Source organism: Plectrocnemia conspersa, unplaced genomic scaffold (genome assembly GCF_051122295.1).
Source record: "Plectrocnemia conspersa isolate PC_06_02 unplaced genomic scaffold, ASM5112229v1 ptg000001l, whole genome shotgun sequence".
NCBI lineage: Eukaryota > Metazoa > Arthropoda > Insecta > Trichoptera > Polycentropodidae > Plectrocnemia > Plectrocnemia conspersa.
The window spans coordinates 7021381-7042387 of record NW_028277165.1 but is presented as its reverse complement, the minus strand read 5'-3'; the positions used below and the strand labels follow the sequence as shown (position 1 = coordinate 7042387).

Sequence of the window (21007 nt, the reverse complement as noted above, 5' to 3'; positions counted from 1 at the left end):
CAACCATCGATTTCATTTCAAAAATACAATTATCTATTCAATTAAATAAGCACAATATAAAAGTAATTTGATACACTCAATTCTGTATTTATAAACAATAATTACAAATACTTTAATTAAAGACAAAATCATGTCCGTTCGTCCCCTTAAATCACCGAAATAATTGTTCAAATAACGTCTCTGACTGTAAACCATAGAGAAAATATAATTTAACTAATAGGCGCTAGTGAAATTATATACTGCTCCAAAATGTCTATGAAACTCAATTTCACAGTTGTGAAACGCTCATTTGCTGTGCAAATCCGAGCCTAATCTACACGAATTAACCAAAACCAGCTTGATATAACAAAAGTTCTAAAAATAATTATACTTTTAGAACTTTTCTCAAGTCCAAAATACAAACTAAAGCATCCCGTAAATTATTCCATAGTTTATTTGCATTTCGATATTATACTATGTTTTAAAAATACGACAGCTATCCTTATCAATACTATTACGGACTTTTAATTCAACCCGAATTTTGGTCAAAGAGGGCGCAAAATCAATTATCACTTCTCAGAAGTCAAAAATTCACGTCAAAGGCAATAAAATCGTGTCGACGCACTTGCAGTGGGAACGCTCCTTACCGATACAGAAACTTTAACTAGCTCGTACGGTCTTAAAGCATTTGTAATTAGTTATTACAAAAAATTACAATACTTGAATATTTATTTTATTGAATATAAAATTAAAATGAACCGAGAGGAAAGAAAAACAACATTTTTTAAGTACGCAGACAACCTTTACATTCACTTTTTAAAAATAAAAAGGATACTGTACTAAATGGAGGGCTAGTGGCAATTACCTGTGTATACATCCAGACTCCAAACTTTAATTCACTAAACATTTTTCGAAACTTTAACAGAAGAAGCGCATTAATAAGAAAAATAAACTTTCACTTTAAAAACAGCAAATTTGACCAGTAATAACATACACTTCCCCGGTGTACGTGTAATAACATACACTTCAATTAAAGTAAACATAATATATAACACAACTTTCTATACTAACCTTAAAAATCCTTCTAATACAAACAATTTAAGAGCATTTATTATACTTACCAAAAAATATATTTTGAATTACTATTAGTCTTATTTTATCTATTTATTTTCTTCTTGTGTACCAGCTATGAATGGAAAAATTTAGTCGTTTTTTTTGTTGTTTCCTTGATCTATAAATTTGTAGTAGAATATGAAGTATATTTTATTTACAAATTTTTAGTGAGACGCATAATTAAATATTAAGAACATAGACGAATTAATTTATGCTTAGACCAAAAATATTTTTTCAATTTTGCTTTGACATTTGATTAGTCAGATGTCAAAGCTCAATCAACGTTTAATATTTTCTTATCAAATCGTCGTGATGTCATTTTCGTGTATCATTAAAAATGGTGAGATTTAAATAAATATTTTAAGGACAATTTTAAATTGGTATAGGAATAATAGGGATAAGAAAAATCTAACATCAGATCAACTACGCAACCTCAACCTATAAATAATATATGTACGATATCGTTAATACTAACCTAATTATAGAGCCAGCGGAAGCAGATAACGAAGAAACTTTTAACACGAACAATATTGAGGTAATACAAATATTAACATTAAATAATTTTAAATTCCATAATGAACATATATTATTTTAGCATGAAGATGTTAAAAATGAGTCTAATAGCGAATATGAGGATAATAATAACAATGATGATATGCTTGAAATAGGTTGGAAAAATATTTGAATTTGTAAAAAATATCAACGAAAATCACTCTTAATGTTAAATGTGTATTTTAGTGGTGCATGATATTAAAGAAGAACTTAATAAAAATACTGATCATACGGAAGATTCATCTTTCAATGAGGTATTTTATTTTTGTAATTTTTTTTTATTATATCAATATACAATCAATATAAATTAAACATTCAATTTATGTTCAATAGCATGAACGTGAAAACGTCAAGAGCACAAAAACACCACGTAAAAATAAAAAAAAACACAAGAAACAACCAAAAAAAACCAACTTCAATTGTGAAAAATGTAAAAAAACATTCAGACTCAAGCAAACCCTCGTTAATCACCTTTCGACTCATAGCAATTTTTATGACCACATGTGCGATAAGTGTGGAAAAGTATTTAAAACCAAAACATCTTGCTCAAATCATATGAAGATTCATCGTAATTCTTATGACTTTAAATGCGATCAATGTGGAATGACGTTTAAGTTTAAGCAACATATCCAAAATCATATTAAGATTCACAGTAATACTTTCAGTTACAAATGTGACCATTGTAAAAAATTATTTAAAACTAACTCGAGCTATATCAAACATATAAAAATACATAGCGATTCTAATAACTTTCAATGCTTTCACTGCGGAAAAGCGTTTAAAACTAAGCAAATTCTCATAGATCATATAAAGATTCACAGCAATTCTTATGAATACAAATGTGATAAATGCGATAAAGTATTCAAAAGTAAACCGGGCCTTTTCAAGCATGCGTATAGTCATAAGCAGCTTAATTATAAATGTGATAAATGTAACAAAAAATTTAAAATTAAAGATAATCTTAAGGTTCATTTGCAAGTACATAGTGATTCTAATGACTACAAATGTGCCCGATGCGGAAAAGCATTCAAAGTTAAAGTTTATCTGACGAGACATATGAAAATTCATACTAAAATTAATATTTTATAAATATGTTACATGTAGAGATTTTTATTGCTTGTATGAGAATACTTTATAAAACAAATAATAACAATATTTAGCAAAATGTTATATGTTTAACCTATTATATTTAAGTAAATATGTATACTCAATTATAAGATTTTTGTTATACTCTCTTGAGTAATATTGCTATTTTAATTGATGTTATACTATTCGATATATTTTTATAACAGTTAATAAATATTTTTTCTACATATATCTAGATTATAATCACTCTATTGTCATATTAGTGTTCTATACATTTAAAAATCTGCAAAAACTATACAAAAATAGTATAAATGTATAAAAATAAAAAACACATTATTAGTACTATACACATAATTTAATTAAAAAATACTACAAATCAGAAAACGCCTAAGAACTTTTCTCACGATGGACCACCAAGAACGTTATTAAGAGAAGGGGAGGAGGGAGGGGCATTTGCCCCCCTTTGAATGTATCCGGAAAAATACATGTCATTTAATGAAATACTATGACTCAATAAAATTGAAATATTAAAAAAACGACCACTGACTGGCCAACTTTTGCCCCGCTCCCTGGAAAAAGCTAAAATGACGTACCTGAATATATACCAGAAATTCTCGGGTTATCCTTAAAAAAGTGAGGAGATCTATTTCAATGAAATCATATCAAATACATTTTCGATGGTAGATATATATTTTTACCAGTGAAAATATAATTTATATGGAATGTGCTAGTAAAATTATAAGATTTAAACTTTTCCATATCATTATTTATTTACATGTGATGTATAAATACAGTGAATGTGTATTTTTCAGTGAAGTCCAAATACATTTTCACCAGTAGATTAGCGAAAATATAATTTAATTGATAGATACTAATATGCTGCTCTAAAATATCTATGAAACTTACTTTGACAGTTGCGAAACGTTCTTCTACTGTTCAAACCCAAACCTAACCTGATAAAAGTTATAAAACTAATTAAAGTTTTAGAACTTTCATTAGGTCAAGTCCACAATGCAAACTACGCCAAACCATTTAAAAATATTTATTAGTTAAAGAAAAATTTCATTTTCGCTTTAAATTTATTTAAATAAAAGTATATTTGATGGGCGGTATTTTTTATAAACGCATAAGTGACATATATTTAAATGAATTGTTTTTGTATTGCTTATACGTAGGTATTTATGACAGTATTGATTTATAATAGCGGGTAAAATATCACTGACAGCAAGCTATCCGATAATCGATAAAAAAACATTTAAGAGACTTACCTGTCATTATAGAAGTAAAAGGGGCTTACCTACAGACGGTAACAAAGTCAATTAACCTCACCACCACCAGAAAATGTAATGTATCGGTGCAATGCACATTGCTTGAACTTCGAGATGGAGGGTCTAAAGGGCCGACACGCTTCTAGCACTGTTTCCACAAACGACGCCAAGGAGGATAAGTTGCAGCTGATCTGAAAAGACTAGTACTCACCGTCCAAGTGACTAAGATAACGCGAAAGTCGACGTTAAAGACCAACAAAACCAGCATTTAAACAAATAAGGCGAGCAGAAGTCCTCAAAAACTTTGTCCTCCTTGAACAAAAATGTCCGAGGTGATGTTTTTTATCTCCTGCAGCATCCGCAAATAAATTTAAATTTCCGAAATAACTTTTTTTAGCTACCACAGCAATTTCTCCTCCTTTGTCCTCCTCAAACAAAAATGTCTGAAATGACATTTTTTTAGCTCTCGCAGCAATTTGTCTTCGACAAACCAAAGTTTTCGAGAAGCCCTTTTTATTCTTAGTGTCCTTTGATATTTTCATAATCTGGTCACCTTAAAATAAAACGCCTGTCGCACTATGCAGCTACATCAACAAAGACAGCATGAGAAGCTTTCTCCAGATGTTATGTCGATTGCATATCTATGTATGATACGGATCATGCTCTAGGAGATTCAAGGCCAGGCTGACAAGTGCGTCAGTAAAATAAAAATCATTTTGATGATAATGAAATAATATGTTCCATTCTAAAAAGGAAATCAAAATATTGACGTGGAATCTGATACAACTAGAGGTATAGATTCATAAGCACAAAAACACCGAAACTTAGTCGAACCACACGTAATTATAAATGTGTCTTAACTTTATCCATCTCCGGAGGGACCGTCTCTCAAAGCTAAGCTTAGGAGCAGCAATATTTATTAAAAGTAGAAAAAACCGCATATATAAAATAAAATTATATTAATTGTCGCGGAATATATAATTCTCCTGGACGAGTTGGTACGTTGCGATCTTGATGGTAAGTTTAGACGTGTGGTTTTAAAAGAATACTTTTAACCCTAGAATTGCATCGCTCTTTATTTACTTACTCGAAACGGATATGATTGTAATATTTCCAGTCATTTTTATTAGAGTGGAACCTGCATATAATTGACATAGCTTAATATGGGTAAATTTGTAACACTATACCAGGTTCATCATCTTCATTAAATACTATTTTAATTGATTTTTTTATAATTATTACTAATAATAATGAGAAATGTTAGTGTCTGTGTGCATTATAATAAAGGTAAACTTTATTATAATGCAGCATAAAGGTAAAGAAAATGATGATCTAGATCAGGGCTCGGCAACCTATGACCCGCGGGTCACCAAGTGACCCGTTTGGTGATTTCAAGTGACCCATTTCAGTTCTGCAAATATCATTTTTTTTAACGTGTTACGATGTCACGACTAGACCACATATATGTTTGTTAGGACCAAAAATATTCACTGACCCGAATATTTTTTTTAATAGTCACATTTTAATTATTTTCCCCGCAGCCAAAAAAGGTTGCCGAGGCCTGATCTAGATCTCAAGTACTTTGTAATTGTTTTGAACATGTTCATTTACTTGTGAGGTCTTCCTATAGTTTTTAAACTCTAGATTCTAATCTATTTGTTCTCAAAAGTCAGTAGATAAAAACAAAAACATACAATTCACATGATTGCTGAGAACAGGATTGAATTAGATAGTTGAATAATAAATAAAACACTAATAATACAGAAAAAATATAATTTAAAAACAGAGAGCCAGGTAAGGATTATATTACATAAAATATATATATTCATAACTACGTTATCGTCTAATTCCTGTCAGGCGGTTTCAAATGTCCCGTCCATTTCTTGATAATCGACATATTTCACACGTCACCCTTTTTTTTATATTTTCCTGTATCTTTCAATTTTGTATAAAAAAAAATGGCATTATGGCCCTTCATTATGAGTTTTCATATGTAATGCAAGTGTTTTCTTATATTTGTATGTTTTACCACATTTTAAGCATTCAAAGTTACGGGCGTCGCTATGAGTTACCATATGTATTAAATGTAAGCTTTTACATCGGAATGATTTTCCACATTCGTCACATTCAAAGGCACAAGCTGTGTTATGAAATTTTAAATGTAATGAAAGCTTGTTTCTAGTTTTAAATGATTTACCACAACTGTAACATTTAAAATCACGGGCATCGTTATGAGTTTGCATATGAATTGAAAGATTTCTTTTCATTTTGTATGCCTTTCCACATTTTAAACATTCAAAGTCACGAGTATCATTATGAATTTTCATATGTACTGAGAGTGCATTTTTAGATTTAAACGATTTACCACATTTTGCACATTCAAATTTACGAGCATCGCTATGAGTTATCATATGATTTGAAAGTCGAGATTTAAATTGATATGATTTTCCACATTCATTACAATTAAAGTGATGAGGATTGATATCAAATTTCATATGAAATGAAGGTGACTTTTTAGTTTCAAATGTGTTAGAATCAGAGTCAAAAGCATCATTATGAGTTTTAATATGTGATGAAAGTGTATTTTTAAATTTAAACGCTTTACCACATTTTTCACATTTAAAGTTACGAACATCACTATGAGTTATCATATGTGTTGTAAGATGAGCTTTAGTTTGAAATGATTTTCTACATTCGATACACACATAGTCACAAGCGTTGTTATGAGTTCTCATATGTAATAAAAGTGATTTTTTATATTTTATTGCTTTACCACATTTTCCACATTCAAAGTTGCAGACATTGCTATGAGTCATCATGTGTGTTGAAAGGTCACTTTTACGTCGGAATGATTTTCCACATTCGTCACATTCAAAGTCACGAGCATTGCTATGAGTTTGCATATGTTTTGAAAGTATATCTCTAGATTTAAAAGTTTTATTGCATTTTTCACATTCAGGGTATTTACCATTGTTATGTGTAACCATATGCCGTGAAAGTCTAAATTTAAATTTAAATGCCTCTCCACATATGTTACATTCAAATTTATAAGAATCGATGTTTATGTCAAAAGCAGGTTTTTCCCATTCTTGCTTCTAAAATTTTAATCATGTTTTTTAGATCTTTTAAATATTTAATTACATAGAAATAATAAACTATTTAACTATTACTTGCGTTGCCACATCGGCATTTGAATGTTGATTAGATAAAATGTCCGCACCGATCTTATTCATTTTACGTATATTATCTTTAACGTCGTGCATTTCTGAAATCACATAACAATCGATAATTAAAATATATTGAAATGTAACAGAATGCAGAATGTATTATTAAGTATGTCGAACCTATTTCCAACATGTGATCTTTGTCGTCTATATATGTATCTTCACAGCTTTCATTATATTCGCGTTTTACAAGAAACTAGAATTTTTTTTAGAAATGTTACATTCTATGTTGTCACATATAACAATCTATTTACCTTAACTTTGCAGTCAGGCGAATCAATTGTTTCTTTGTCATGTTCGATATCTGGTTCTGCAAAGACGAAGATAAAAATTTAAAGGAAATACTAATTTGGACTCTCCAGTCAATTTGAAATAATATTTCAGAGAAGGAAGTGAAGCTTTCGAGACACAGGCCATAAAAATCAAAGAGTTACGGCGCATTACGTCAACATAATATCATTTATATAATACTGGTTTTGAAAAATTGCTTTGATTGCCGTTGATAGATGTCAATAGCAATGGTATTCTTGCGAATACTTCTTTCACACAAGAAGTATCATGCACATATGTGAGTACCCCAGCTAGCGGGCGTACGAATACCGGACGCTTAACTTTTTATACTTAAAAGTTAAACCAAAAATCAATTTCTTTACTACTGGCAATTTATCTCACGTGCGTGTTTGATCCTAACACAAGAATGACCATTCCCACATTACTGCGCAAATGTATATTTTGTATTTCTGGATTTTTCATATCAAATGAGGACACTAAAAATTTTTGTTCAAGGTGGACAAAGAAGAACATAATTTGAGGTAAAGACAATTCTCCTCAAAGGATGTCTGGTCACCTTATTTGGACAAAATACGTAAATTTTAGAGTTAAAATTTTATATAATTTGAAAATAAGTTTGCAGTTTAATAACATTAACGAGTGACGCCTGTTATAAGTCCTTTTACAAATACGATAATAAATTTTTTTTTTACCTGACTAACTTCTTGTATATTTGATTAAATATGATCAATTTTACAGTCATACTTTATATTTGTATACCAAATTCTTGAAACCACGCTTTATATCAATATTAAAAGTGCTATATTATATAATATATGTACATAATATGAGATATATGTACATGAAGGTTAAAAAAAAATTGATAAATTAAAATTTCGATGACATATTATTAATTCTGAGTCCATTGCATTTTTTTGTTAAATACTCTTTTTATTTCTACATATTTCATGTTTTTATAAGCATATTTTCGCTGTTTGGTATAATACATTTTCTAAAATAAATTAACTTCAACAATTTTTCGCTGCGCTGCCAAATATGTTTGAAAATAGGAAGTGGGATAAAACACAATTTATGAGTTATGGTTTATGGTTTATGCATTTATGGATTATTGAGTAGGAGTATTGTGTTTAGTTTCCAAGTGATATATATAATTCTTATTGCTTATATTCTTTCAGAAGCAATGAGAGAATAATGCGACGACTTATAAAGCGACTCAAAAAATACATAAGGTAGAAAAGTAATTAAGACATATTAGAACGAAAAGTGATTTGAGTCATCTTGAGCAAACATGATTTGTTCAGCTACAGAAATATACAATATTCGATATCGTTATTTTATTATATTTTTATAATATATTTACATTCATTAAAATATATAAAGAAAATGTAGTTAAAATACAATTTTAGTGCTATTTTTTTTTGTAATTTCTTGATAATTTTATTACTCACTAAATGTAAGTATTAAGGGCGAACTCAACAAGGTGGCAATTTTTAATTATTTCATTTATGTTCCTCAAACTTTGAAGGATACAATAGTAAAAAGTTATTTTAGAATATTCTATAATAATGTTTATTATTAAAATAATCTCTGATAAATGTTAGATCTAGAATAATCGAAACGATTATTCTAGATCTAACATTTATCAGAGACGTAATTTTAGCTTTTTTCAGGTAGAGGGGGGGGGGACAAAAGTTGGCCGTAGTATTTCATTAAATGAGCTGCATTTTTCTGATCAATTGTAATATGGTAACATATTAGAAGTAATAAATTGCAATAAATATTACAGGCGGCCCTCGACTTTCGTAGTGTCTAATATTTATTTTTTTCCAGTTCCTGGCCAAAGCCATTTACCTGGGTATCTATTAATTGGTTCTCACTTTTATTTATTTATTTTTAGGGCAAAAAAAAAAAAAAAGTAAAAAAAAAAAAAAAACTTTGTTTCTTATTACGTTAGCTAGCACTTTTTTTACAAATATTCATGTTACCTTATTATGGTTTTTAACTAATGGGTTAGAATGATTTTTATTTCTGTCACGGTAATTTACTTTAAGTTTATCGAAATAATCGCGTAAAGTGTCTATTTTTAAATCTTTATGTATATTTGAGTTTCGGACAAACCATTGGGCATTTGTCGCCATTCTTAGCGCAATATTTTGTTGCGTTTGTAGTGATTTCGAATAATTACGACTAAGTATACCTCCCCAGACGGGGGAGGCATATGAAATAACTGGTCGGATGATCGATTTGTAAAGGAGCAGTTTGTTTTTTACATTTAGTTTGCTCTTTCTGTTTAATAATGAATATAGACGAGCACGAGTTGTTTTGACTCTTGAAGTTATGTTATTTATATGGGATTTCCATGTTAATTTGGAGTCCAGAGTTAATCCTAAGTATTTGGCTGAATTTTGCCATTCGAGGCTTTTATCGTACATTTTTAATTTAGAGAGATTATTATTAGCATAAGCGTGTTTTCTCCTGCGATTAAACATTACAGCGACGCTTTTGTTGTGATTTGCTGTTATTAGCCACTTATCGAACCACTTTTGAATAGTGTTGAGTTTGTTTTGAAGATGAATTATTGCACGATGGGGGTTTTTATAAGAGCATAAAATGGCGGTATCATCCGCGAATAGGGCAGTAATTACTTTTTTATATGGCTTGGAGGGAAAGTCGCTAGTAAAAATTGTAAATATAATGGACCCAGAATTGATCCCTGCGGAACGCCTGCCAGAATAGGTCTCGGACTCGATAAATGGTTTTCCAATTTAATTTTAAAGGTTCTATTTTTAAGAAAAGATTCAATTATTTTGACCAGTTCAGATGGAAATTTGTATTTTATAAGTTTAAATAGTATACCATCATGGTATACTTTGTCAAACGCTTTGGCTATATCCAAAAATACTGCTCCTGTTGTCATTTTTTTATTAAAGCCCGATCGACTTTCGTACAATTCGCTATTTCGAACATTTAAAAAAAAACAATTTTTTTTTTAAAAACGTTCTGATAGCGGTGAATCTTTTGCTTCAATCGGACGTTCGTATAATACAAACAGGTCTACGATATGTTCAATTTTGCAAAATAAAAATATAATTAAAGAAGACGTTCAAAAATGTGGAAAATAAAGATATATTTCCACAATCTTTAATGATATGTTTCCAAAAAACACAGCAAAAAAAAAACATGGATGAAATGGAAAATCTTTATCATTGTAGATCGATGACCAACATCAAAAAGATGTCTGAGCATTTCAATTATTCAAGCAAAAGCTCTTAGTTTGCACAAAGATTGGAAGGATAGATTAAAAAAATATTTTAACACGGTTTTTCTGGCAAGTAACGGTTGGTTTTACAATTTTAAAATGAGGTATTCTTTTCATAATATTAAATTTACTGTAGAATCGGCTGATGCGGATAAAGATGCTGCAAAAGAATTAACGACTTTCGTACATTCAACATTCGCACACATTTTCAGGAACCAATTATATGCGAATGTCGAGGGCCGCCTGTATTATTATCACTACTTTATTTTTTAGTGCATTATTGACATTTTTTAAATAAACATGATTATCCAGATTCGTTATATTCAAAGACACAAATATCTTTATGAGTCTTCATATGTGATGAAAGTACATATTTATATTTAAATGCTTTACTACATATTTCACACTTAAAATTACGAGTATCGCTATGAGTTATCATATGTTTCACAAGTCTAAATTTAAATTGAAATGATTTTCCACATTCGTTACATTCAAAGTTACGAACATCACTATGAGTGACCATATGGACTGAAAGACTACGTTTAGAATTGAACGCTTTTAGACATTTACAACATTCAAAGTCACGAGCATTGTTATGAATTTTCATGTGTTCCGGGAGTGCATTTTTAGATTTAAATGCTTTACCGCATATTTCACATTTAAAGTTACGAGCATCGCTATGAGTTATTATATGTTTAACGAGTCGAAATTTAAAATGAAATGATTTTCCACATTCGTTACATTCAAAATAACGAGCATCATCATGAATCTTCATATGTGATGAAAGCGCGTATTTATATTTAAATACTTTACCACATTTTTCACATTTAAAGCTACAAGTATCACTATGAGTTATTATATGTGTTAAAAGTTGGGAATTAGTGTGGAATAATTTTCCACATTCGATACATTTAAAGTCACGAGCATCGGAATGAGTTTTCTTATGTGTTAAAAGTACACTTTTATATTTAAATGCTTTACCACATTTTTCACATTCAAAGTTACGATCATCACTATGAGTTACCATATGTACTGAAAGACTACGATTAGAATTAAATGCTTTTTGACATTTAATACATTCAAAGTCACGAGCGTTGTTATGAATTTTCATATGTTTCGAGAGTGCATTTTTAGATTTAAATGCTTTACCACATTTTTCACAATCGAAGTTTCGATCATCGCTATGAGATACCATATGCTGTGAAAGTCTGAATTTAAATTTGAATGCCTTTCCACATATGTTACATTCAAATTTATAAGAACGGACTTTCGTGTCAACAACATGTTGTTCCTTTTCTCGCTTCTAAAAGTTTAATTATATTTTTAGATTTTTAAATATTTAATTACATAGAAATAAAAAAAACTATCTAACCATTACTTGCGTTGCCACATCGGCATTTGAATATTGGTTAAATAAAATGTCCACACTGTTCGTATTCGTTTTAAGTATATTATCTTTAACGTCGTGCATTTCTGAAATCATGTAATTATCAATATATAAATAAATAAAATTTAATAGAATCCCGTATTATTAAATATTTCGAACCTGTTTCGAACATGTCGTCTACATTGTCTATATATGTATCTTCACAGCTCTCATCATATTCACGTTTTACACATACCTAAAAAAAAAAATTGTTTTAAATGTTATATACTACATAGTTATACAATACATTAAAATTACCTCAACTTTACAGTCAAGTGAATCAAATGTTTCTTTCTCAATTTTGATATCTGGTTCTGCAAAAAAATAATTTAAGGTTAACTAATTTGGGCCTCTCCAATCACGAAACACTAAACACAGAAGGATTTGAAACACTTTCAGAAAAGGTTTTAATACACATAAAGAATAGTAGTCCTCTATTTTATTATATTAGTTTCTGTCTAATTTGGGATTTCGACCCATAGTAACAGACCAGAAAAAAGCAAAATATCATTAGCATAATACCGGTTTTGAAAATTATCGGCGAAGCCATTGTAACGATAGGCGTCGATTGCCACTGACAGATGTCAAAAGCTTAATCCATTTTCACACAAAAATGTATTATGCGCATGCGCAATCATAAGGTCTGTTCGCGTTCGGAAACTCGTACAATTTATTAATATAAATATTTCATTTTATCATATATAAAAATACAATTTTCAATTTTACCTAAGAAATAAATTTGTAAGATTTCTCGCAGTTAATTTTTTGTATTTCGCAGCAAAAAATTGTAAATATTAATTATGAATTATTATTTCCCTTAACCTCCTTCTCATAAAATAAAAAATATAAAGGGGCACCAACTCACAATTATGTGGTGGTGCATTGTACTATGTCAATCACTACTTGGTTTCCTTGATATATTTTGTTCATGCCTTTATATACAGTAATGGTTATAATAATGGGACACCCTTTAAAATGGCGTGTAACTCTTTACAAGTACAAAGTCTGACCAAAATATTTCAGCAGGTTGTTTTAACGGTAATTTTGAAAACTAAACAAAAGCATTTGTTGTTTGTATTGCTTACTTGAGTTTTAAAATGGGATTGCAGGTCTTGTCGTTCAGTGTCGCCTAAGCGACAGTTATTTTTAGTTGCGTGATTTCAACCTTTATTTGCCGTTATTATTTTTTTATTTAATAATTTATTTTGAATATTATATAAACATTTTTAAAAATACCAAAAAACTGAATCAGTCGTAAATTAGTAAACACATTAATTATTTATTATACGCTGACCAAAATGCTTTAAATGTGAAAGTATATCGAAATAATAAATAATCTGTTTACAAAAATGCATTTTAAAATTAGTGAATTTATCCCACATTTTGTCAAAATATTTCTGCTGTGCCTATTATTATTATCATCTTATTTAATATATAATAATATCTCGGAAGAATACTTAAGATCCCAATCTAGAATTTATTATATGTATATAGATATTTAAATTATTTGAAGCAACATGTACTAGTTACACGTCACAAAAAAGGAAAGCTTAACATAAACTCGAAAAAGTTTTCATAAATAAAATGTCAATATTCATTTAGTCACGGAACATAATCGTTTAAAATATTTTACTCATAAACTTAATGCTTTCCTAAGTAAAATGTCGAGGTTTAATCGCAGTAAAATAATAAGATGCTTAGAACTCGTTATTAAGAATATCGATGCCACACTCATAAATCAATGGTTATGAACATCTTCACTGCGCTTGGCCCTAACGACTACGTAAGTGGCCAACAACGTTTTAAAAATTAAAGCTTAGTTTTTATCGTTGTGCGCGTGTTTACTCCTCAACCATCGGCCAAAAATCGCAATGACGTCGTGTGTTATTTGGTGTATTTGAAATCATATGAATATTGCAAGGCATTATTAAATTTCAAGTATTTATTTCCAAGTAAAATTCAAAAATTATCTTGAAGCCTGTTTTGGTAAATATAGAGCAATGGCAGGTTCAATATTTTCAATTCCTTACAAATCAAACAACTAAGGGGATCCAATATATATGTTCATAGAATTTGCACAAAACTTTTACATATCAAATTATGTATTTATTCGATCCAAACGTTAAGTGTTTGACTGTACTTTATTTATTATACAATCTTAGCTAATTTTATTTGAAAAAATACTTTTTTTTACCACACTTCCTGAAATGACTATATGACTCCTCTGAAAATGAGAAAACTATCAAAATATAATTCTATGCCTTTATTTCGTACACTATTTACATTCTAATATGAATTAAACATTTAACGTTACGAGTATCAATATGTTTTAAATGTCAAGAAAGTTTATTTTTAATCCCAGGCATGCTTCTGTTAATTTTTCAAATAAGATTGCCTTTGTTATATTGCATTTTCACATTCAAAGATATCTGCGTCATTATGGGTGTTCATATGAGAAGAAAGATCAATATCAAGAGTATTGTTATGGATTTTCATATGTGCATCAAGTGTTCTTTTAGTATTAAATGCTTTTCCACATTTTAAACATTCAAAGTCACGTGCACTGTTATGAGTTTTCACATGTGTTGAAAGTGCATTTTTAGATTTAAATGTTTTACCACATTTTTCACATGCAAAGTTACGAGCATCACTATGAGTTACCATGTGCGCTGAAAGACTCATTTTATAATTGAATGCTTTTCCACATTGTAAACATTTAACATCACGAACATTGTTATGAGTTTTCATATGTGACGAGAGTGTATTTTTAGATTTTAAAGCTTTACCACACTTTTCACATTCAAAGTAACGAGCGTTGATATGAGTTAGCATATGTGTTGAAAGATGGGCATTGGTTTGAAATGATTTTCTACATTCGAAACATTCAAATTCAAGAGCATTGTTATGGAATTTCATATGTAATGAAAGTGTGTATTTAGTTTTAAATACTTTTCCACATTCATTACATTCTAAATCACCAACATCATTATGAGTTATCATATGAATCGAAAGCTTTTTTTTCATTTTGTATGATTTTCCACATTTTAAACATTCAAAGTCACGTGCATCGTTATGAATTTGTATATGCGATGAAAGTGCATCAATGGATTTAAATGCTTTACCGCATTTTTCACATTCAAACTTCCGAACATTGCTATGAGTTAACATATGTTTTGAAAGTCGACATTTAAATTTATACGATTTTCCACATTCGTTACATTCAAAGTAACGAGCATTGTTATCAAATATTATAGGTAAAAAAAAAGTGTTCTTAGTTTTTAATGCTTTAGAAAATATTTTAGAATCAAAGTCACGAATTTCAATATGAGTTTTTATATGTGATGAAAGTGCATTTTTTGACTTAAACGCTTTACCACATTTTTCACACTCAAAGTTACGAACATTGCTATGAGATATCATGTGTGTTGAAAGATGGGATTTAGTTCGGAATAATTTTTTACATTCGATACATTTAAACTCACGAGCATTATTATGAAATTTAATATGTATTGTAAGCGTGTTTTTAGTTTTGAATGCTTTACCACATTCGTTACATTCAAAATCACGAGTATCATTATGAGTTTCCATATGAATTGTAAGCTTTCTTTTCGTTTTGTATGCTTTTCCACATTTTAAACAATCGAAATTACGATCATCGCTATGAGTTACCATATGTGTTGAATAGTCGTTTTTACGCCTGAATGCTTTTCCACATTCGTTACATTCAAAGCTACGAACATCGCTATGAATTTTCATATGTTTTGAAAGTGCAATTTTAGATTTAGATGCTTTACCACATTTTTCACATTCAAAATTACAAGCATTGCTATGAGTTATCATATGTTTTAAAAGACTCATTTGAAATTTAAATGATTTTCCACATTTGTTACAATCAAATTTATTAGAATCGGCATCCATGTCAAAAGCAGATTTTCCCCGTTCCTGCTTCTAAAATTTTTATAATATATTTTAGATCTTTTAAATATTTAATTACACACAAGTAGAAAACAATTTTACTATTACTTGCATTGCCACATCCGCATTAGAATGCTGATTAGATAAAGTTTCTACACCGTTCGTATTCATCCTAAGTATATTATCTTTAACATCATGCATTTCTGAAATCATGTAACAGTCAATAATTAAAATAAATTTAAGCGTGATAGAATGCCATATTAGTAAGTATTTCGAACCTGTTTCGAACATGTCGTTTACGCCATCTATAAATGAATCTTCACAGCTTTCATCATATTCACGTTTTACAAAATGCTGGAAAATATATTTGTAAAAATTTAACATACTACATGATTACATATTACATTCGAATTACCTTAACTTTACAGTCAAGTGAATCAAATGTTTTTTTCTCATTTTCGATATCTGGTTCTGCAAAAGTTTAATTGAAATTTAAAAGGAGGAACTAATTAGGTCCTCTTCAATCACTAAACACTTCGGGAAGGATTTGAAACACTTTCGGGGAAGGTTTTTGTACACATAGAGAAACATAATCCTCCATTTCATTATATCAGAATCTGTCTAGATTGGGATTACGCACCATAGTAACAGACCAGAAAAAATCAAAATGTCATTAGCACAATACCGGTTTTGAAAAATTGCGGCAACGCCATTGCGAAGTTCGTTGTCGAAAACCAATGACAGATGTCAATAGCAATGAGCTTCTCACGGTTACATTCTACACACAAGGACTCCTTTTGCGCATGCGCTAGTATCAAGTCAAATAGCGTTCGGAAATTTCAATTAATTTATTTATATTATAATATATTATCTATCATTTACAAGATTATGATAATATAAAAAATATATAATTAACTTTAGAAATAAAATATACAAACATCCTCAGTTTCTTTTCTAAAGCTGCGATAACTTTTTTTATCAGTAACACTAAAAAATTCCAGTCAGTAGTATTTGTGTTGGGACCGAAACAGTCAAGGGCAAATACATGGGGGGGAGGGGGAGGCGATCTCTCACGACCCACCCTCTAATAGGTTCTTAAAATTATAAGCATGTATTTATGGTCTAGCATTCAAAAAAGTTTAAAAAATAATGGGAAGGCGTAGAAACAAGGCGTGTGGGTTCCACACACACTGGGCGACGAGAAAAAGGCGACGCGCCTGCCTCAGACTGCGAGAATCACGTGAGAAAAAATGAATGCTCTCGGATGGAGAACTGTTGCTTACCCTCCATATTCTTCCGTTATAGCACCATCAGATTACTATTGATTGAAGTCTCTACAACGTAATTTAGATGGTAAAATAATTAATATTGTTAGTGAAGTTAAAACATTTCTTTCCGAATGTTTTAACTAACAACTAGTCAGTTTTTACCAATGTGGGATTAAAAACTTGCCAGATCGATAGAATAATGTTGTATCTGTTGATGGAGATTTTGGAGAATAATATTGTAAAATTACTTTTCATAAAAATAACGTCCTTTCTAATGGGATAATATTTCCATTTCATTAAAATTCATGGTATTTCATTAAATGATATGTATTTTTCAGAACAAATTTAAGGGGTCCCTGTTTTACCTAATGAAAGTTCTTAAATTATTATTAGTTATAAAACTTTTATTATGTTATGTTTGGGTTTAAAATTGACGCAACTGTCAAATTACGTTTCAGACATTTTAGAGCAGCCTTTAATTTCACTAACATGAAAATGTATTCTGACTACATTATTGAAAATATAACTTCACTGAAAAATATAAATGTAAATGTGTATTACTACTTATGGAAAAGTAGAAATTATATAATTTTACTAGGACCCGCCAGATATATTATATTTTCACTGATCAAAATATATATCTGTTGGTGAAAATGTATTCTAGTATGATTTCACTGAAATGACGTACTTCAAAAAACATTTTCGAAATAGATTCGAGGTTTTTCTTTGCGAGATAATTCGAGAATTTTTTATTTACATTTAGGGAAATTATTTCAGCTATTTTTCAGTTGGGCAAAAGCTGTACTAAAAGTGTGCAAAAAAAGTGGGCCAGTCAGTGGCTGTTTTTTTAATATTTCGATTTCATTAGGATTCAGTTTAGGTAATGCGAACACAAACATGTAAAATCTTGTATATGAATACAAAAAATATCAGTGTGGTAAAAATATTATTTATTTGTTAAAATATTACTAAACAATTCTTTATAATATGTACATAACTTATAACGGAATAGCAATTTTAATATTTCTCTTCGTCGCTGCTGTTTTATAATCTAACCTGTTGTTTCCTTAAATTGGTTCAAAATCATTATTATCAGTCATATCTAGCAGAAGATTCTTCTGTATTTACCCTAATACAATAATCTGTTATTCATTTTTGCGTTTTATTTTTTTTAAATCCTTGTAAATTCATTGTTACTACCCGCAAATAATTTTTAAGTCTCGTTGAAATTTAACAGCAATTTTTTTATTGCATTAAGAGTGAAACCGCATAAATCGAGGTATGGGTGTATATATCGGAAACTCATTGTTCCGAAATTAGACTGACAGCATTGGATATACTTCAGTTGACGTTATATTTGAATGGTTTTCGACATTTATCACATCCAAAAGCAATATGGTATAAAAGTATTATAGATATTTATTTTAAAGTGCATCACTATGAGTTTTGCTATGTCGTGAAAGATCATATTTAGTTTTGTAACTTTTTCCACATGTTTCACATTTAAAATCACGAACGTCGCTATGAATTTGAATATGTCGTGAAAGAATAACTTTGGTTGTAAATGTTTTTCCACATTTTTCACATTCAAAGTTACGAATATCTCTATGGGCTAACACATGTTGTGAAAGTGAATTTTTATATTTATATGCTTTTCCACATATTTTACATTTAAAGTCAAGAACATCGCTATGAGTTTGAAGATGTCGTAAAAGAATAACTTTAGTTGTAAATTTCTTTCCACATTTTTCACATTCAAAATCACGAACATCTCTATGGGAACGCATATGTTGTGAAAGTAAGTTTTTATATTTATATGCTTTTCCACATTTTTCACATTCAAAGTCAAACGCATCTCTATGAGTTTGCATATGTTGCGAAAGTATGTTTTTATATTTGAATGCTTTTCCACATGTTTCACATTCATAACCACGAATATCTCTGTGAGTTTGCACATGTAGTGAAAGCACTTCTTTATATTTGAAAGATTTCCCACACAATTCACATCCATAATTACGAACATCGCTATGAGTTCGAATATGTTTTGTAAGACTGTTTTTAGTTATGAATGATTTTCCGCACTTTTTACATTTAAAGCCACGAATATCACTATGAGTTTGAATATGTCGTGAAAGAATGGTTATAGTAGTAAATATTTTTCTACATTTTTGACATTCAAAGTCACCAACACTATTATGAATTAGCATATGTTTTGAAAGACTATTTTTAGTTATGAATGCTTTTCCACATTTTTTACATTCAAAATCACGAACATCGCTATGAGTTAGCATATGTTGCGACAGAGTGAATTTAGATTTTAATGCTTTTCCACATGTTTTACATTTTAGTTCACGAATATCGTTATGAATTTGCATATGTTTTGAAAGATTATATTTTATTGTGAATGCTTTTCCACATTTTTCACATTCAAAATCACGCACATCGTTATGAGTATGCGTATGTTTTGTTAGATAGTTTTTAGTTGTGAATGCTTTACCACATTTTTCACATTTAAAGTCACGAATTTCACTATGAGTAAGCATATGTACTGTAAAACATTTTTTAGTATTGAACACTTTCCCACATTGGATACACTCATTTTCATAAGAACCAACTTGCTTACCTTGAACCCTAATACATTTCTTTTTCTCTGGTTTCTGAAATTGAAATAGTGTTCGTTCGATTACTTGTTGGTATTGAAATACATTATAGGCTATTACATTAGTAGAGTTGTCAATTTGGTCCACATCAATAATATTAGCTTTCAGTATATCTTTAACATCGTGCATTTCTAAAATCAATAATTAAAATATTTAAAATGTAAAAGTATAGCGTTGTTATGTATAACAGACCTATTTCGAACACGTCGTCTATGTGCGTAGTTTCACTGCTATCGTATTCGCATTTTATATTCTGAAACTTGAAAAAAAAACACAATAAATAAACACACATGCAATAGCAAATGTTATATATAACGTTTCATTACCTCGATTTTACATTGAACCGTGTCAACGGAAGCAAATGTTTCATCGTCGTTTTCTATGTCAGCTTCTGTAAAAATTGAGTTTAATACTACAAGAAAATAGTAAATCATTTAGTGACGAGTGAGTAAATCGTATGTTATTGATGAAAATACAAAATACTTCGTTTCTAATTGATGATCTTTTTTTAACATATGTGATTTTCATGGAATTGTGATCAGGAAAACAATAAAACAAATAAATGTTACTTGTTCTGATAAACGCCATTGCAATCAGCGTCAGGTTATCGGCAAACGTCAAAAGCGTAAATAATAATCTTTGACCCAAATACGTGAACTATCAAGCATGACAGAAAAACTTATAACATATTTATTAACAAAACACCCACATTATTTAATAATAAAAAGCATTAGTTATTTAAAAAATAAATAAATTAACGTATATTGACAACAGTAGAAATTATTCAATATTTAAATTCAGTATATTTGTATTAGAAATTAACAGAATATTGTTGTAACGTAATAATTGGATAATTATTTAATTCTTATTAAACTTCAAAATGATAAAATTAATTTTAAAAATCGTAACATCGTTGCAAAGGCAATTACGCTTTACCTTCATTGTACTTATGGCGTCCTAAAGGTG

The 21007-nt window shown here is 29.5% G+C and overlaps 4 protein-coding genes across 18 annotated transcripts; 1 reads left to right on the top strand and 3 right to left on the bottom strand.

The window, feature by feature from the left end:
- Positions 1 to 1349: 1349 nt before the first annotated feature.
- LOC148238598 (uncharacterized) lies at positions 1350 to 2972 on the top strand. The gene is made up of 5 exons (XM_088195569.1): positions 1350 to 1432; positions 1578 to 1627; positions 1688 to 1760; positions 1831 to 1898; positions 1978 to 2972. Exons 1-5 carry the CDS (start codon positions 1357 to 1359, stop codon positions 2731 to 2733), a joined length of 1023 nt encoding a protein of 340 aa, XP_088051695.1. The 5' UTR covers positions 1350 to 1356; the 3' UTR covers positions 2734 to 2972.
- Positions 2973 to 5754: 2782 nt separating this feature from the next.
- LOC148238597 (uncharacterized) lies at positions 5755 to 12860 on the bottom strand. 8 transcript variants are annotated; one of them, XM_088195156.1, is made up of 9 exons: positions 12721 to 12850; positions 12457 to 12512; positions 12319 to 12394; positions 12151 to 12245; positions 11754 to 12075; positions 7477 to 7532; positions 7343 to 7418; positions 7169 to 7263; positions 5755 to 7093 (listed from the first exon to the last, which is right to left on the bottom strand). In XM_088195156.1, exons 1-9 carry the CDS (start codon positions 12746 to 12748, stop codon positions 5963 to 5965), a joined length of 1935 nt encoding a protein of 644 aa, XP_088051282.1. In that variant the 5' UTR covers positions 12749 to 12850; the 3' UTR covers positions 5755 to 5962. The 8 variants fall into 8 exon arrangements, 6 of the variants coding, with proteins under 6 accessions (XP_088051282.1, XP_088051274.1, XP_088051297.1 ...); XM_088195148.1 differs by having other exon boundaries at positions 12145 to 12245; positions 12721 to 12842; XM_088195171.1 differs by having other exon boundaries at positions 11922 to 12075; positions 12145 to 12245; positions 12721 to 12832.
- A 1586-nt stretch (positions 12861 to 14446) lies between these two features.
- Positions 14447 to 16899, bottom strand: LOC148238596 (uncharacterized). Of its 4 annotated transcripts, none has more exons than XM_088195228.1 (5): positions 16799 to 16899; positions 16529 to 16584; positions 16392 to 16467; positions 16216 to 16316; positions 14447 to 16146 (listed from the first exon to the last, which is right to left on the bottom strand). In XM_088195228.1, the coding sequence occupies exons 1-5, from the start codon at positions 16824 to 16826 to the stop codon at positions 14599 to 14601; spliced, it is 1809 nt and encodes a 602-aa protein (XP_088051354.1). In that variant the 5' UTR covers positions 16827 to 16899; the 3' UTR covers positions 14447 to 14598. The 4 variants fall into 4 exon arrangements, with proteins under 4 accessions (XP_088051354.1, XP_088051363.1, XP_088051380.1 ...); XM_088195237.1 differs by having other exon boundaries at positions 16222 to 16316; XM_088195254.1 differs by having other exon boundaries at positions 16226 to 16316.
- A 1415-nt stretch (positions 16900 to 18314) lies between these two features.
- Positions 18315 to 20690, bottom strand: LOC148238595 (uncharacterized). 5 transcript variants are annotated; one of them, XM_088195421.1, is made up of 6 exons: positions 20611 to 20690; positions 20368 to 20432; positions 20234 to 20300; positions 20102 to 20172; positions 20005 to 20038; positions 18315 to 19929 (listed from the first exon to the last, which is right to left on the bottom strand). In XM_088195421.1, exons 1-6 carry the CDS (start codon positions 20627 to 20629, stop codon positions 18806 to 18808), a joined length of 1380 nt encoding a protein of 459 aa, XP_088051547.1. In that variant the 5' UTR covers positions 20630 to 20690; the 3' UTR covers positions 18315 to 18805. The 5 variants fall into 5 exon arrangements, with proteins under 5 accessions (XP_088051547.1, XP_088051527.1, XP_088051538.1 ...); XM_088195401.1 differs by having other exon boundaries at positions 18315 to 20038; XM_088195412.1 differs by having other exon boundaries at positions 18315 to 20038; positions 20234 to 20294.
- Between the last annotated feature and the right edge of the window lie 317 nt (positions 20691 to 21007).